The sequence below is a fragment of the Schistocerca nitens genome, chromosome 6, assembly GCF_023898315.1.
Source record: "Schistocerca nitens isolate TAMUIC-IGC-003100 chromosome 6, iqSchNite1.1, whole genome shotgun sequence".
In the NCBI taxonomy this organism is placed as follows: domain Eukaryota; kingdom Metazoa; phylum Arthropoda; class Insecta; order Orthoptera; family Acrididae; genus Schistocerca; species Schistocerca nitens.
This window is the reverse complement of record NC_064619.1, coordinates 436,701,894-436,719,653: the sequence shown is the minus strand read 5'-3', so window position 1 is coordinate 436,719,653 and position 17,760 is coordinate 436,701,894. Positions and strand designations below refer to the sequence as shown.

At 43.8% G+C, this 17,760-nt stretch overlaps 1 protein-coding gene and 1 pseudogene across 1 annotated transcript in view; both read right to left on the bottom strand.

Annotated features, from left to right (window-relative positions):
- Positions 1-10,431: 10,431 nt before the first annotated feature.
- The window catches only part of LOC126263395 (paired box pox-neuro protein-like), a 304,751-nt gene continuing 297,422 nt past the window's right edge, over positions 10,432-17,760 (bottom strand). The window contains exon 3 of the mRNA XM_049960490.1: positions 10,432-10,590. Coding sequence (XP_049816447.1) covers positions 10,432-10,590 — 159 coding nt within the window. The remainder of the gene's footprint in view (positions 10,591-17,760) is intronic.
- On the bottom strand, positions 10,922-11,039 carry LOC126263904 (5S ribosomal RNA; annotated as a pseudogene).

Genomic DNA, 17,760 nt, shown 5'->3' with positions numbered 1-17,760 from the left:
TAATAAACTGCTAAAGGATTCATTCTGGGTAGGAAGGTCTTCAAGCCGGATGATGTGTCCTTGTTGTAATGGACGACGTAGTGTAACTTCAGGAGCGGCGCTGATTATTTCCGCGGAAGAGGGCGGATGCTGTGGAAACGGCGGGGCGAGATAAGGCTGCGCCGTGATGGAGCGCTTTAGCCTTAATTCCGCTTTGCGGGGGCGTGACGCGTGTAATTAACGCCTCCAGGTTACCGTGACAGCGGCCGTCGCAACGGGGGTTAGCTGGCAGCGCCGGCGTGGCTCCGGCGCGATAGCCGAGCCCCTGCCTTTTGCAGGGCGGGCTGCGCCGCGGCCAGCCAGCAGCTCTGCGCCCCTGCTACCGAAGGCGTGGACTGGCGTATCTCCCGCTGTCCGATTTCTTACGCAGTTGCCATAACAACCAGTGTCCGATACGAAGACAGTGAGGTTAGCGACGACACCTTTCCATGATGCTCACCACATTCTCCGAAACGCTCTCATACATGTCTCCTGATTAAACTTAAATAAACTCCTACTGCTGGAGAAGATATTTACCCTTCGGCTATCGCAGACAGTTCCCTTTTCCCACACAAATAGCCTAGGTTCATGGGTATCTGGTCAGTACCACACCGAATGAACCAGGCAACGAAGACCGTACAACACTGGTTCAAAAATGGTTCAAATGGCTCTGAGCACTATGGGACTTAACATCTGTGGTCATCAGTCCCCTAGAACTTAGAACTACTTAAACCTAACTAACCTAAGGACATCACACACATCCATGCCCGAGACAGGATTCGAACCTACAACATTGGTAGATCGAGCAAATCTATATAATGACGAGCCAAAACATTATGACTCCCGACCATCGCAAGATCAAATGTCGCCTGGTGATACTGTGGCATGTGACGCGGAAAGGAAACTACACTCGTGCTCATAAATGAAGGATAATTGCAGAATGTGGTGCCACACAACGTGTCTCTACATAAAACTGGCGCTAATAGCATAGGCACACAGAGAACACACACGACACAGATCCGTAAGTCCATGGTGATAAGTTGAGAAAACCGTCCCGAAACACATGTGCTACGAAACGCCACTGTTTCCTGCGCGTGTACCCCGACATCAATATGGGATATGATCACCATGAACAAGTACACAAGCCGCACAAAGGTTTGGCATACTCTGGATCAGATGGTCGAGCTGCTGCTGGGGTATAGCCTCCCATTCTTGCACCAGTGCCTGTCGGAGCTCCGGAAGTGACCTAGGGGTTTGAAGACGAGCAGCGATTCGTCGACCGAGAGCACCCCAGACGTGCTCGATGGGGTTTAGGCCTGGAGAACAGGTAGGCCACTCCATTCGCCTGATATATTCTGTTTCAAGGTACTTCTCCATGGTGGCAGCTCGGTGGGGCCGTGCATTATCATCCATCAGGAGGAAGGTGGGACCCACTGCATCCCCGAAAAGGCGGACATACTGGTGCAAAATGATGTCCCGATACACCTCACCAGTTACAGTTCCTCTGACAAAGACATGCAGGGGTGTACGTGCACAAATCATAATCCCACCCCACACCATCATACCACGACCTCCATACAGATCACTTTCAAGGACATTAAGAGGTTGGTATCTGGTTACTGGTTCACGCCACATGAAAACCCGGGCGAATCACTGTTCAGACTATACCTCGACTCGTCTGTGAACATAACCTGGGACCACTGTTCCAATGACCATGTACTGTGTTCTTGACACCAGGCTTTACAGGCTCTCCTGTGACCAGCGGTCAGTGGAATGCACCTTGTATGTCTCTGGGCGAATAAACCATGTCTGTTCAGTCGTCTGTAGACTGTAGGACTGTAGGCAACTGTTCCAGTGGCTGCAGTAAGGTCCCGAGCAAGGCTACCTACAGTACTCCGTGGCCCCTGCGGGCACTAATGGTGATATCGGTCTTCTTGTGGTGTTGTACACTGTGGACGTTCCGTATTGTAGCGCCTGGACACGTTTTCTGTCTGCTGGAATCGTTGCCATAATGGTGAGATCACACTTTGTGGCACAAGGAGGACCCGTGTTACGACCAGCTGTGTTTGAACAGCCTCCAGTCGCCCTAGTATTCTACCCCTCATAACGTCATCAATATGGGTTCTTTGAGCCATTTTCAAGACATAGTCACCATTAGCCGGCCTGAAAACATCTGCACACTTACTCGCTGCACCGTACTCTGACATGCACCAACACACCTCTGCGTATGTGGACTGCTGCCAGCGCCACCGTGCGACGAACGCAGGTCAATTGCACGGCATGGTCTTACCCTGAGGTGATTTAAACCCTCAAACCGCCCACCAGAGCGTTGTTTCACCATGTATCAGCATTATCCTTAATTTATGAGCTGAATGTGAAAAAGCGGAGCAGAGCGAATGTGGAGTCATATTATAGGGCCACAAATAGGGAAATCCATTGACCTAACCGACTTTGACACAGGGCGTATCGTTGTGACACGGTGCCTGGGAACGAGGATCTAGGAAATGACGAAGCTGATCGACTGTTAGCGTACTACTGGCGAGGACTTCTATAGAGAGTGGTTTTAGGATGGCGAAATCAGGAGTAGGCGAGAAATCGTTGGACATCCTTGCCTCATGACAGCGCTTGGAGCTCGGAAGCTTCCCTACTCTGTAATGCAGGATGGGGTGCGACCTGTTTCGGATCTGACTACAGAGTACAGAGCCCTTGCAGTCACCAGTGTTTCAGAGCACACCGTTCAGCGCGCCTTGTTGATCACGTTCAAAATGGTTCAAATGGCTCTGAGCACTATGGTACTTAACATCTGTGGTCATCAGTCCCCTAGAACTTAGAACTACTTAAACCTAACTAACCTAAGGACATCACACACATCCATGCCCGAGGCAGGATTCGAACCTGCGACCGTAGCAGTCGCGCGGTTCCGGACTGAGCGTCTAGAACCGCTAGACCACCGCGGCCGGCTGTTGATCAGCAGAAGACGACCTCTACATGTTTCCATGTTGACTCGACGACGTCGTCAATTGCATTTCAGTGATCACAAGACCGTTGAAACTGGACCAGGGATCAATTGAAACGCGTCGCCTCGTTGGAAGTGAAATTTCTTCTTACAACACATCGACTGTTATTCCAGAGTGCGCCATCATCCAAACGAGCGAGTGATCGAGACATGCACCGTGCCACAGACGCAGGCCGATGCAAGAACTGATGCCACCTCCCAATAAGATACCTGTCTGTGTCACGAGGCCATTATCGTGCTACAGTGATTTGAGGAGCACTCATTTGATGTTTTGGTCACCAAATTCACCTGACCCGAACACGATAGATTACGTCTGGGACACTACATGGCGCCAGTTCCGCGCTGACAAGGTACTGCCGTTGAGCACCCCACAAAGCAAACGTCGGCATCATGAATTCTGGGAAATGAGGGACCTGCATGTAGACATCTTGAGCGATCTACTTCCGGATAGATAACAAGGACGATCGAAAGCATGCCACGCGGAATCACTGCGGTATTGCGTCAAAGTGTGTTTGTCTTTTTTTGTGGGTGGCAGTCGTACAGTATTTCCCTGGAACGTCTGCAGTAATTTTTAAACAAATTCAACCAGGCATGGCGCAGAAAAGACTCAGTATCAGGAGACAATTACAGTGCGGTATGATATTCCCGCGAAAAATTTGTTCTTGTGAATTTGGAAGTTAGAAACTAGTGACACAAAAGCATAATAGTGGAACGATTGGAGCAATGTCAACCAATATTGCTATATTTACAAGGTGAACCATTTACAACTTGCAACCGTTTTATTTTATGAACAGTTTAAGATAACGAAACAGAGTTTTCGGCGAATCATAATAAGAAGGGGGGGGGGCAGGAAAGTCTGCCTCCGTAGCTGTCAGCGAGGCTGACTGCCATGCGAAGGACCCGGGTTCAGTTCCCAGTAGCGCCAAGGACTTTTCCCTTGGTGAGAGCACTGGAACGGTGGGCACTCAGTCTCATGAGACCAACTGAGGAGCTACTTGATTGAATATTAGCTGTTACAAGGTCAAGAAACTTGACTACGACCGCGAGAGCGATGTGCAGTCCCCACGCTCCTCCATAACGCACCCAAAGATAAAAAACTTTCTTCAGTATCTTGGATGGCACAAGAGTTAGGAATATCACCCATGCAACAAAGTGTCGTGTCCTCCAGCCATTGCCATTTGCTAAAAATCTTGTAATCTCTACGAATGCTTATCGGAACTGCTGAATACATCTACCTGTTTATATACCGCCGTTAAATTCATTTGTGCAATCTGACTTCTTAATTTATGCAAATGTGAACCCCATGACCATACGAAATCTGATTACCTATTTTCCTACGAATTATCTGTGCAATCTTTATGTATATTCATGTATACGACGCCAACAGATAACACAATCTAAATTCAGTGAACAGTTATTTGAACCGTGTCAACTTGTGAAACTTGTGTAACTATTACAATAGAATTAATTAGGTCCTCGTTTCAAGATCTATACAACCCTCCTCCTAAATTACTAGGGCACCAACGTATTCTCATTCTCACAAAGGAAACAGAGTAAAATCTATATGAGTCGTACAGAAGCTCAATCCATTGTTTGAAGTTGTAAATTTATTTACTTGAATTACTTTAAGAAGATATTCATCGCTCATTGAAAGTAATGTTCTTCTTCGTTCCTAGATCCTCTCTGTATTGCCAAACTTTTTCATTACAAGTTAAAAGTGCTACAAGTTAGGGTATGAGTCAATAAATCCTCGCGCAGACAAAACGTAACATGAACACGCGGTATCTGAAATGGCCTATTCCAGCTACTACAAAGTCAAATAACTGGAGGACCAATTCAGAAAAGTATCACGCTAACGCAGAAAAAAATAAGTGAGAAACAGCTATAAATAACGTGGGTGACTACAAAGTGAGGACTGGTGTCCTCTGTTCATGGGACATGCGGTACCTCAGTTCTTCAAACCCAAAACACAACGCCAAATCAAATTCAGTAAACTGAACTCTCGTAGCGACGACATACCATAGAAATTGAACACAACATTTATGCAAACGAAGTCAGCAGTTTACGGAGTCATGCAGCCCTGTGGCACATTTAAGCAGCGATCACCGATGTTCAAGTCTTGTCACCTCAGCGGCAGCAAGAAGAGTGAGTTTGCAGGCTACAGTTCGAAAATTGGACCGTTCTCCCCATTCTTTCTAACTGCACCGTGTACTCGCCATAAGGATGGAGCCGTGCATACAAGCCCACGAAAATTTCGACAAAAACCCTAGCATGCTGAGAGCGGTAATTAATGAAGTGGTTATATTGCTGAACAGAAATCACCAGACGCGGAAGGGAATGGTTGTATCACTGCCCATAGCCCACTAGAGATGCGAAGGCTCCAACTTCGCGACGTTTTGCAAGCTGGAGTGTGTGATTGTAATACGGAACAGTTAGGGAAAATAAGTTTCAAGGAGTTCCAACATATGACACGTCCCCGGTGGACTTGTTTCAACATCCTTGCGATATCTTGCACCGTTTACAAAATAAAAGGGATGCAAGTTACACGTATCTAGCCCTCAAAATCTTGTCTGAAAAAGTGTGCTGTCAGATAAGATGCCCCTAGCATCCCTATGGGGTGTAGTGGTGTGAACTGGGAGAGATCCAGAAATAATCGAAAGCCAAGTGTATTGGTGTCGAGGCCATTGTTTCTGGGATTGCTAGAGAGATTGTTAATACTACGATTGACACTCAACCGTTTTGTTGATTGTGGCTGTAGGAAGAGGTGACATCTATAACATAACATTTGAAGCAATTTCATCCAAACTTGGTACACTTACGTCTTAAGGTTTGGAAAGAAAATACTATTACACTGGGACACACCTAGCACCAGCAGGGAAACTATAACTCTGGAACACGTGGTGAAATATAAAGCTAACTTTGTACACCTATGGCTAATTACGTAGGAAGAATTATTGTGGTGGTAAGTTATTCTAAACCATTCTAGCTTTGCGATTCGTGGTGATAAGAGGCGATATGCAGGGCTTAACTCTGCAACGCTTGGATCAGATTCAACCAGACTTGGTACTTGAGTGACTTACTAATGTGGAGAAAAAATTACTGTGGGACTAGGACACAATAGTAGTCCTACGGATGGGGATGCGGGTGGGGATATGGGAGGGAATGCACGGTCAAGTTTCAATCAGATCACGTAGTCTAATAAGTAATGTGAGATGGATTTGCGGTCGCGTATGATGCTGTTGGACAACTTCACGATACTTGCAGAAGAATTTATTTATTCTTGGGCTTGGAGCGAAAACTAGAAATATTGTAGATAGTCAAGTTTGGTTTTAATATTCAGTTGATTTATGAACGATTTCACTTCAAAATTTTCGTAATGTATTTATAGACTTAATAATGTGTCAATAAACTAGGTATGTTTTTTCACTACAGACAGATTTAATTGCTTTTTCTATCTGTTATAAGAGTGGGGTAAATGAGGATAAACAAATAGCATGAGAAGTCGATTAAGAAACTAAAGTGTTGTACAGTCATGAAGTGAAACTCTCATTATAACTAAGAAGTATGAAATGTTAGCTGATTGATTGATTTGGGGAAAGGGACCAAACAGCGAGGTCATCGGTCCCATCAGATTAGGGAAGGAAGTCGGCCGTGCCCTTTCAAAGGAACCATCCTGGTATTTACCTGAAGCGATTTAGTGAAATCACGGAAAACCTAAATCAGGGTAGCCCGACGCGGGTTTGAACCGTCGTCCTCCCGAATGTGAGTCCAGTGTGCTAACCATTGCGCCACCTCGCTCGGTAAGACGTTAGTAATAAACAAGAGAGGAAGCAGCAAATTCTGGAATTGTAATGAGCAAAACTTGTAGAGTAACGCAGTTGAAACATGTGCCAAATACAGTTATAAAAGAAACAATGCTGATTGAAGATATTACGAAAAGGATAGAACGAAATACGCTGGCGTGGTGGTAATACCTGAGAAATATTGGGGCCTATAAATTTAAACCGGATGCCTTCTGACAGACGAAGAAGAAGACATCCGAGGACAACAAGGGGTAAGGGCTGGAGGGAACTATGGTCACAGGCAGCTGAGAGACGTCAATGTAGTATTATACAAACCGGTACTTTCAGGTCATTGGATGCAGGAAACGGCGAATGCCGTAAACCACTAGCAGATGATGATATTAACACCCTCCATCCGGTATCCGTACTTCACTATCCTAACCCATCGTTCACGTATGACAGCAACCGCGGAAAAAATGCGTCTTCGGGAGCACAAAAAATGCAAATATGTTCCTGTGCATTTTAAAGACTCTGACTAAAAAGTGCTGTAACAGCAGCCCCATTCTATCTTCCTCAGCACCTTCAAAAATTTTCCCAAAAACTTTGACATGCCAACATATTCGCACTGTTGAAACATGAAACTCACCACAGACTGACACACGATCCACTAATTTTACCTCACTCACACCTCATAGTCCATCGCTGTCAGTCGCTCATACCCACTTGCCCTTTCTCACTCACTCATTCAGCCCAACTCATTTTCATTATCTCTTTTGTGTCTCTCTGTCCTCGTGTCCTGCGTTACAGCCACAGTCCCCTTCATTCTGTCCTACTACTACAGACTCTTCTCACTGTCACTGTCTCTCTCTTGCTTTTTCTTACTGCTAATATCTCATTCCATCCTTCCCACTGTTGCTATCACTACCTCTCTCTTCCTCATTGTCATTGTCATGCATTCTGTCTCTAATTATCACTGGCTCTCACCAACTTCCTCTTTCTGTTTTTTATTCCTCCCTGCCCTGTCACTGCTCCTTTACTCTCTTCCTAGCACTGTAGTCACTGTCAACTATGCCCCACTGTCACTGTGTTCCTCTCTTTCCCTTACATGCCATTGTCTCCTTGGGACATCCACTGTCTACTATCTTCCAGTATTTATTACTTTTTCGCTCTGTGCCACTGCTACTCTCTTATTCTCTCTCAGCACAAAAAAGCGCTACTATTTTCGCATGCCAAAATTTTTGGGAAAATTATTGAAGATGTTGGGGATGGTAAAATGAGGCAGCTGGTACTCCACTTTTCAGTCAGTGTCCTTTGAATAAACACGAACACATTCCCGCTGGTTTCTTTCTCTTCGCTGATGCAGTAGGGAATGTAACTCAAATTAAAAGAAACGTATTGGTAAGTAAAATTTAGATCGCTTACTTACGTGAAACTGAAATAATGGAAAACCAATTTTACACTCGGGCCGGATTTTACGCGAGAAAAAAAAAAAAAAACAAAAAAAAAGGCGTGTTCTTCAACACTACAACATGGAGTCCGCAGATGATAACTGAGATACTCTACGGCATATTTCTCCGTGCTGCTTCACTTCATAAACTAAGTTTCCGCCTCACACCATATTTTACGTGTGCAAGTAGGATGACTTTGAATCTCTGTTTCTCGCAAACGGATAAAGATATGGAGAAAACTTTCAGGGTTGTTCCAGATCGGGCTCTTAGGAATACTACACCGTAAAAATTGCAGCCATCTGCTCTGAATAGCCACTCTGAAACCTGCGGCTGGGTTGGGAACGAAAAAAAAAAAAAATAAATAAATAATAAAATAAAAATAAAATAAAATCTGTTGTGTTTCTCGACATCGGATAAATATTTCTGAAAACTGGGAGATGGCGCGTCTGGATAAATGCCTAGAGAATAGACAGAATTTGAGCAGTTTGGTGCTGTTATTTATTATTTAGATTTCGCCTCATATCGGATTTCCGTGTTGAAATAATGAAACTTTGATACTCTATATCTTGGAAATAGGTACAGACATCAAAAAAATTTTCAAGGCTGTTCAATATCAGAATCTTAGGAATGTATCGTAAAAATTTCAGCTCTTTGCTGTATGTAGCTGTCTTGGGATCCTCGGCTGGGTTTAGGTCCGCTGGTGACGGCGAAAATATAGCAAAAACCCCTTTTTGTGGTGTTTTCCGAGGAACCGCCCAAGAACTGAAGGTATCTCCTTAAGTCGCATCAAGGCCACCGCAGACCACATCAGATGCAAAAAGAATCAACCTATTTTCTCCATTTGCCTAAGCAGTAGGAAGTGTGTGATATTCCTAATTTGACTTTGTACTATAGGATAATGAACCTAAGACGATCTTTACGTTAGGTATAAAAATGGTCCCTAGCCCAAGGGCTATCGAAAACACCTAAATTTTTATCACCAACAAAACAGAAGATATGAGCATGGGAAAATCTCGTTCTTACACGCGGCGTTTTGGAATATGCTGTCGCATGTATACCGATAAATGTCAATAGGGATCACTCACTTTTCGATTCTGGGGATTCCATTTACCGTTCTTGTGAGGTATGTTTCTTTAATATGATTGTGATGTACGGTGTATTTAAGCACAAATAGGGTGTACTGTAGTGATTCTTGAGGGAAGTATCATTCATAATATTAACGACTGCAGCGTGTACTGGAGGTCCGATTTGCATTTAGTGTTGCATTTATGATTATAATTCTTTTAAGTCACGTTACAGGCACAGATAGCATTATTGATATCGAGTCCTTAGTAATTTTTTTATATTCTCGTAGATAACATAATCACGATAAAAAACAATATTGAATTTCGGCAACTGTAGCATATGCTTGCCCCCTCCATCGTGGGTAAAAATTATTTTTGTAAAGTTCTTTACAAAATGTCAAAGTATTAATTCAGCGATTGACCTCGACCCGAGATAGTAATAAGGCACAAGTATAGCATGTACAGCTCTGTCTCTTTTTTTACGTTTCTTCTTTCTGCAGTGGAAGACGAAAAGTATCAATTAGCAGTCTTAATCGGAAGTCTGTAGAGAGCTACTGTGTAACGAGAGTACTGTTCCGCCTTTAAGTAAAAGAATACGCAAATAATCGAAGGTAGGCAATGTAGTAATTTATTCAAGAAGTGATCATAATAGACATAAATGTCAATGAATTTGTATTATGAAAGCGTTACACGCCACGTATTCTAATATTTTGTGCAAGGCTACAAAAGGAAAATGAAACTCAAGGTATATTTAATATTTTGTTATTATTACATAAACCCCACTAATGGTATTTGAAGTTGTATGCACAGGTCCTGTGGCAACTCCGCCGTCTAAATTATTTTTATAAGATCTGCACCATATTTATTCACCTTTGCAGTGTGGCTCGCGGTTAACAGTTTAATATTATTGGGGTGGATTCTTTACAATGTAACACATTCAGTACTTCTGTGAGTGAAGCGACGTAGTACAATTGGAGGCTAACTGGAAAAAAGCAAGAACGCGGGGAAAAAAACTCACTATGCCAACACTTAAACCTATGTATTTCGGTAGATTCTCTCATAGTATGAAAAAATACATTACGTACTCATTGAGACATACATAGTTATAAAAGGGTGTTATGTAAAAAGCTACTTCTACATGATCTTTGAAGGTAATGTCTAGCCTGTGTTTTATATCCGTCCAGATCTGCAGCTGCATGGTACCGTAAGCTTCCACAGTCTGGGCGCATTGCTCCTGAAGACATCTGCAGTCCCCGGGAAGCCTGAAAAGAGGACGGCGTTAGATTTCCCCAGCAGTGCTTAGCTGACATATTGTGCTCATTCAACGGAGACACATTTCCCACCTCCACCATACTTTTTGAAGATAATAAAACTAAAACTAAACGCCTCCCGAACAGGCCATGAAGGCCCAACGGTACCTAGCGGCCGCCGTGTCATTCTCAGCCCATAAGCGTCACTGGATGCGGATGTGGAGGGGCATGTGGTCAGCATACCGCTCTCCCGGCCGTATGTCAGTTTACGAGACCGGACCCGATACTTAACTAAATCAAGTAGCTCCTCAGTTTGCCTCACAATGTCTGGGTGCACCCCGCTGGCCAACAGCGCTGGGTAGATTGGATGGTCACCGATCCAAGTGCTAGCCCAGCCCGACAGCGCTTAACTTCGGTGATCTGACGGGAACCGGTGTTACCACTGCGGTTAGGCCGTTGGCTTTTTTTGAAGATAATAGTATTGACAATAGTTGAGTTTGGCAGATTTTATGCTTTCGCGTCAATTTGTGCCTTCTAATACAGATGATAAAAACCGGTTTCACCAGCACGACGAAATTATCTTGAGAATACGTGGAAACCCAAACATTCGCTGAGCGCAGATCTGTATTGATCAGTTTACTGAACTGAACTGAATAACAGAAAAACGACTATCAAATCTTCAAGTTGATCATATTGCCCCTCATCAGAAAATCATATTGAGAATGCCACGTAATAGCATGCGCATTCCCCTAATGTAATATCGTTCTATTATAAACTGGTAGCAGCGCTCTTGTGGTAGCAGAGAAGGTTCTGGAAAACCCTTGTGGAAATTTGATGTTCCTTATAACCACAGAGTAAAATTTACATATCAAAGTATTCGCTCCAGGTTTCATTGTTTTCTGATGTTGCCGTTAGATTGTCAGTTACATTGTTTCTTATCTTAAGGAACCTGGCACAGAATTTTATTTCGCCATCATCCGTCAACTCACTGAACCTTGTGTCCCTCCTATCTTATTTTCAGTTCAAGACATTCTCAACTCTCTTTGTCTTCCAGTTTCACCTTCTTGTCAGTTCCTGTTATTCCCAAGACGCTTTTTTCCATTTTCCTTTGGTCAGATGTGATTATTTGAATCGTCTGCTTTTTTCGTTATACTGTCGTAAGTCAGAAATGGCTGGGCTCACTGCTCGTCACTGCAGCTTTCCAAGTACAGCAAATTAATTGATGGAATAAAGCTGTTGTTAACGGTCATGGCCTTCCTTTCATCATATTAACTCTTTACCATTTGATTCTTACAGTATCAGTTTTCTGTTCCTTATTTCATACATGTACTGTATTGTACTGAGTCCATCAATTCTTTGTTGAAATTCCTCTGTAGTTAACTACTTTGACAATATCAAGGATGAGTCGGAAATGATGAGACAAAAGGAAATTGATGCATGCACTTCATTACTGTTCAGGGTCACAAATGTTCATCAGAGGTTCAAACATCAGTTTTCCTGCCCCCTTTTTCCATTCTGAATTCTTTTGCTCTGATGTATCGTAATGTAATAGAAGTTGTAGCCTTATCTCGACTAAGCTGGGATATGTAACTACGATTCCATTTTTGTCACGATGTGTCATCACAAAGTTTGCCAAACCAGTCGTTGCTTCTTTCAACAACTTCGTTTCCAACTTGTAGGATGTTCATTTTGCGCCGCTAAGTTATGCTTGTTTCCTATTATACTTGTTATACCTATAGTTCAATTGAGATAGAGTAATTAACAAGAAAAGTTGACATGGTCTCTCTGGACATTTGTTTGCTACACAAAATAATGGTGCGCGAATCAAATTAACAGTTATAAGTTAGACTATAATGAATTGTAAAATTTAAGTAATACTTTCACACAAATATATTCAAAGTTAATACTCTTATCACGTGCGTTACCAGGACGGAGGTCAACACATAATCGTCGAACAAGGTATTCTTTGATGTTAGGTATCTACATGGTAAAAGCTTGCGGTCTAGCGACGGCGCAGGAGAAACACCAATGGCAACAACGTTTAAAAGTTCTACATGTAGTAAATTTAAAATGAAAAGTACTTTCATTTAAGATGACAAACAAAGATGTATTACTAGCTTTTCCTACTAGTTTACAGTATTATCGTAATGAGCATACCGTCTGTTGCACAATAATGTTGCGCTTTATATTTTTTGTGGACCTAAATAAAACTGAAAATATGGTCACTTTCAATTGGATCACATAAACCAAGAACATATGATACTGTATGCCTCAAATCTTTACGATAGTCCATATAAAAATATATTGTCCTGGCTGAAGGAGCCTTGTTTGCGTAGGCCATATACTCGTAGGAGTGCGCTACTGTCGGCTTGTCGTATTTTTGACCTATATACAGTTATTTCTTATGATAATGTCCACATGGATAGTGATGCTTGTTAATTATTTGATAGGCCCAGAAAATGGCGGTTGGGAGGGGAATTTGAAAACGATTTTACACAGTTCTTAGGCGCTGAGCTGATTGAGCATTGCAACGGCGTTGATTTGAATAATGAAGTAACCACCTAACCACGACATCGTCGTCAACAACTTCGACTGTCATTGTTGCAGCTGGCGATGTTTACTTTTTTTAAACTGTGTGGTAAACAATTGCAAGTGAAGCATTAATGAATTAATTTACTCTGTTGAAGCAACAAATAGTGTGATTATAACTGATGAGAAGTATTTATTGAACCTACTAGATGCTGTTGTGCAATTGCTGTTATTATTATTATTATTGTTATTACTTGCCACGCTTGCGATGCTATTAAGAAACATCTTGTAGTAACGAGGTTGGAGTCAACGTTGAAGATTATGATTGTGATCCCCACTTTACTTCTGTCGATGGGTGTGCATATTGTAACGTTACAGTGCTCCCATTCCGCTAAAAAAATTCAATTAAAGACGTGTATTCTGAGCATTTTGTTTTATCTATGCTGAGCAGGGCGGGTGCCATGAGGGAGCGGTACCGCCTGCAGACGAAAACACCGCACGTTTTTGAAAGTAGCCCCCGCCTGCGCCCCCCCCCCCCCCCCAAAAAAAAGTGCAAAACGTTGGCGCTGATTTGCTTCTGCGAGCAGCAAGGACACAGAATGCTTCCTGGGGTACCTAGTTGAGACTGCGTGCAAAATTAGAAATTGGAGATAGTCATACACCAACAGTTAAAAAAGCTTCTAAGAAATTTAACAGAAGCAAACACTGAAAAATAATGTAAAAAATAGGCAGCGGGAGGGAATGAGCTCCCTGTAATTGGCTGGAGATTTTTTGTGAAGTGTGCCATCTGCCAGTGATTTGCGGTCACTACTAGTGGGTGCTTGGTACTACTCACTTCTGGCGGCGGTCACTTCTTTAGAGACAGGCGGCTTTCACTCCGACTGCAAACTTGGTGGACTGTACATTGTTTAAATAGGCGGAATGCTAGGCCATACTGGCAACTGGTAGTGGTGATGGAACTCATTTCTACACACAAAACGCAAACCCCACTTTTATTTGAGCTACAGTTGTGAGATGTTTGTGCTTCAAGTTACTATGAAAAGTCTGTGTTGTTGCCATCAATATGTTAAGCTTGCTTAAGATTGTAATGTTGTGATAATTTTCTGCTAAAAGCGCAAGTAAAGTTTGTTTGATTGGAATGTTAACACTTCTGACGGCCCAGTCATAAAATATGAATGTTAATGTAGTTGTGTTTCAGGCACCTTCCTCTCGTTGCGTGTTGGCTGTTGTATATTGGGGGGGGGGGGGGGGCAACACACATATAAATAAACTTTTATACTCAGGACGCTACAGACTGTTACCAACACAGCCACGAACCTGTTTGTAACGTAGACCTGAACTTAAATTGGGTATCACATATTACCCGCCGTTGAATCTACTCTCACACTCGTACTGCCCGAGAATCTTGTGGAACGAGCAATCCCACATATGAAAGGCATACGCTGAATATGAATGTTACATTACAAATCGCAGCGTGGCATTTAGACCGAATATGACCAATGTCTGATCGAAACTGGTTATGGCATTGTGCAATGTACGTGTGGTTGTGACATAAGAAAAATAAAAGGGCTGTTATATCACTTGTTTAATAAATAGATTATGTTTGTGTTATTTGAGGTGAGACTTTAGTGTAAAATTATCAAATAATTATATAATTCATAAACGTACCAGGAGAAACAAAACTTCTCTGCTACAGGTCAGCTCTGGAATGTAAGATTCCTCAGTTTGGTAAGTGGGTTAGAGATTTTAAAAAGGGAATATGATAGGTTTAAATTGTACTAGTAATTAGCAAAGCGCAGTGCCAGGAAGAACAGGACTTCTGATAAGGTTGGTACAAGGTTACCGACATAAAATTAAATAGCAATAACGCAGAACTAGAACTAGTAATGAATGAGTAAACAGGAATGCATGTAAGTTACCATGAACACCATAGCAAACACATTATAGCAGCCAAGACAGGTACAAAGTCAACATGAAACACAGTAATATAATTTTATATGCTTACTAGCTCCGCAATTGATGAAGAGATTGAAAGAACTTATGATGAGGTGAAAAACATTGTTTAAACAAGCAGTTCAGACATGAAGCGAGTACAAACTATTGAAAGGTGGTGCTACAGAAGGATGCTGAGAATTGTATAAGTAGATCGAATAACTGATGAGGAAGTACTGAATCAAACTAGTGAAAAAAAATTGCGGCACGAGTTTACTAATAGAACGTATTGCTTGATAGGACATATCTTTAGGCATCAAGGAACCGTCAGTTTAATACTGTAGGGAGGTTGGGAACTAAAAGTAGTGGGAGGAGACAAAGCCTTGATTGCAGTACAGGCTGTAATAGTTACGCAGAGATGAAAAGATGTGCACTGGACAAGCTGGTGTGTGTAGGACTGCATTATGCCAGTTTTCGGAGTAAATACCACAGCACCAATAATAAAATTAAATGAATACGTGCACGGTTATTCATAAGAACAGTACCACTGGAGCTTCAGAAGACGACTGCATGAAAACTACAACACAGAGAGACATGACACAACTCACTGTATAGAACATCTATAAAAGCGCTTAGCTCACGTTACTGGTGCTCAATGTGGGCACCGTTTGAACGTGGAAAATGTCAATAAGTGCATGCAGTTCAATGATGTCTCTGCTGATGGGGCAACAGCAGCAGCCCGCTTTGGGAGTCTGTTAACTGTGTCATCTATGTGTGGACGCGAACTAATTCGATGCGACAGTACGCAGTGGATAATTTGTTTACATACGGCATATCCGGGCTAGAGGTATATAAAACATCTATTTATATTTCATTACGTATTAAGGTTTATATTTGTTTTCAGTAGTTCAAACATTTTTGGCATGTTGGTATGTTCAATGTGATCACCGTTTATACACTCCTGGAAATTGAAATAAGAACACCGTGAATTCATTGTCCCAGGAAGGGGAAACTTTATTGACACATTCCTGGGGTCAGATACATCACATGATCACACTGACAGAACCACAGGCACATAGACACAGGCAACAGAGCATGCACAATGTCGGCACTAGTACAGTGTATATCCACCTTTCGCAGCAATGCAGGCTGCTATTCTCCCATGGAGACGATCGTAGAGATGCTGGATGTAGTCCTGTGGAACGGCTTGCCATGCCATTTCCACCTGGCGCCTCAGTTGGACCAGCGTTCGTGCTGGACGTGCAGACCGCGTGAGACGACGCTTCATCCAGTCCCAAACATGCTCAATGGGGGACAGATCCGGAGATCTTGCTGTCCAGGGTAGTTGACTTACACCTTCTAGAGCACGTTGGGTGGCACGGGATACATGCGGACGTGCATTGTCCTGTTGGAACAGCACGTTCCCTTGCCGGTCTAGGAATGGTAGAACGATGGGTTCGATGACGGTTTGGCTGTACCGTGCACTATTCAGTGTCCCCTCGACGATCACCAGTGGTGTACGGCCAGTGTAGGAGATCGCTCCCCACACCATGATGCCGGGTGTTGGCCCTGTGTGCCTCGGTCGTATGCAGTCCTGATTGTGGCGCTCACCTGCACGGCGCCAAACACGCATACGACCATCATTGGCACCAAGGCAGAAGCGACTCCATTCGTCCCTCAATTCACGCCTGTCGCGACACCACTGGAGGCGGGCTGCACGATGTTGGGGCGTGAGCGGAAGACAGCCTAACGGTGTGCGGGACCGTAGCCCAGCTTCATGGAGACGGTTGCGAATGGTCCTCGCCGATACCCCAGGAGCAACAGTGTCCCTAATTTGCTGGGAAGTGGCGGTGCGGTCCCCTACGGCACTGCGTAGGATCCTACGGTCTTGGCGTGCATCCGTGCGTCGCTGCGGTCCGGTCCCAGGTCGACGGGCACGTGCACCTTCCGCCGACCACTGGCGACAACATCGATGTACTGTGGAGACCTCACGCCCCACGTGTTGAGCAATTCGGCGGTACGTCCACCCGGCCCCCCGCATGCCCACTATACGCCCTCGCTCAAAGTCCGTCAACTGCACATACGGTTCACGTCCACGCTGTCGCGGCATGGTACCAGTGTTAAAGACTGCGATGGAGCTCCGTATGCCACGGCAAACTGGCTGACACTGACGGCGGCGGTGCACAAATGCTGCGCAGCTAGCGCCATTCGACGGCCAACACCGCGGTTCCTAGTGTGTCCGCTGTGCCGTGCGTGTGATCATTGCTTGTACAGCCCTCTCGCAGTGTCCGGAGCAAGTATGGTGGGTCTGACACACCGGTGTCAATGTGTTCTTTTTTCCATTTCCAGGAGTGTACGAGTAGCTCAACAGATATAGAAAAGGTACTCCACCTCCCGCCACATGTTCATAAGCTTGATAGTTGTTATGGCCTCTACTGCTGCGTAGACCTATTGTCTCAAATCCTCAAATCTACGAGATCTCGAACCTTTGTTCTGTAAACAATGTCCTTCATAAAGCCCCAATCCCCAGTCAGTCGTATCGGGAAACTCAGGGCGCGAGGTAATGGGTCACTTCTTCCAGTCCAACGCAAACGAAACGGCTCTTGGAGAGATGTGGTAACATATGCATGATATTGCTGTGGAGAATGTATATATATATAAGAGAGAGAGAGAGAGAGAGAGAGAGAGAGAGAGAGAGAGAGATTAATTTTAGGTGTCCGT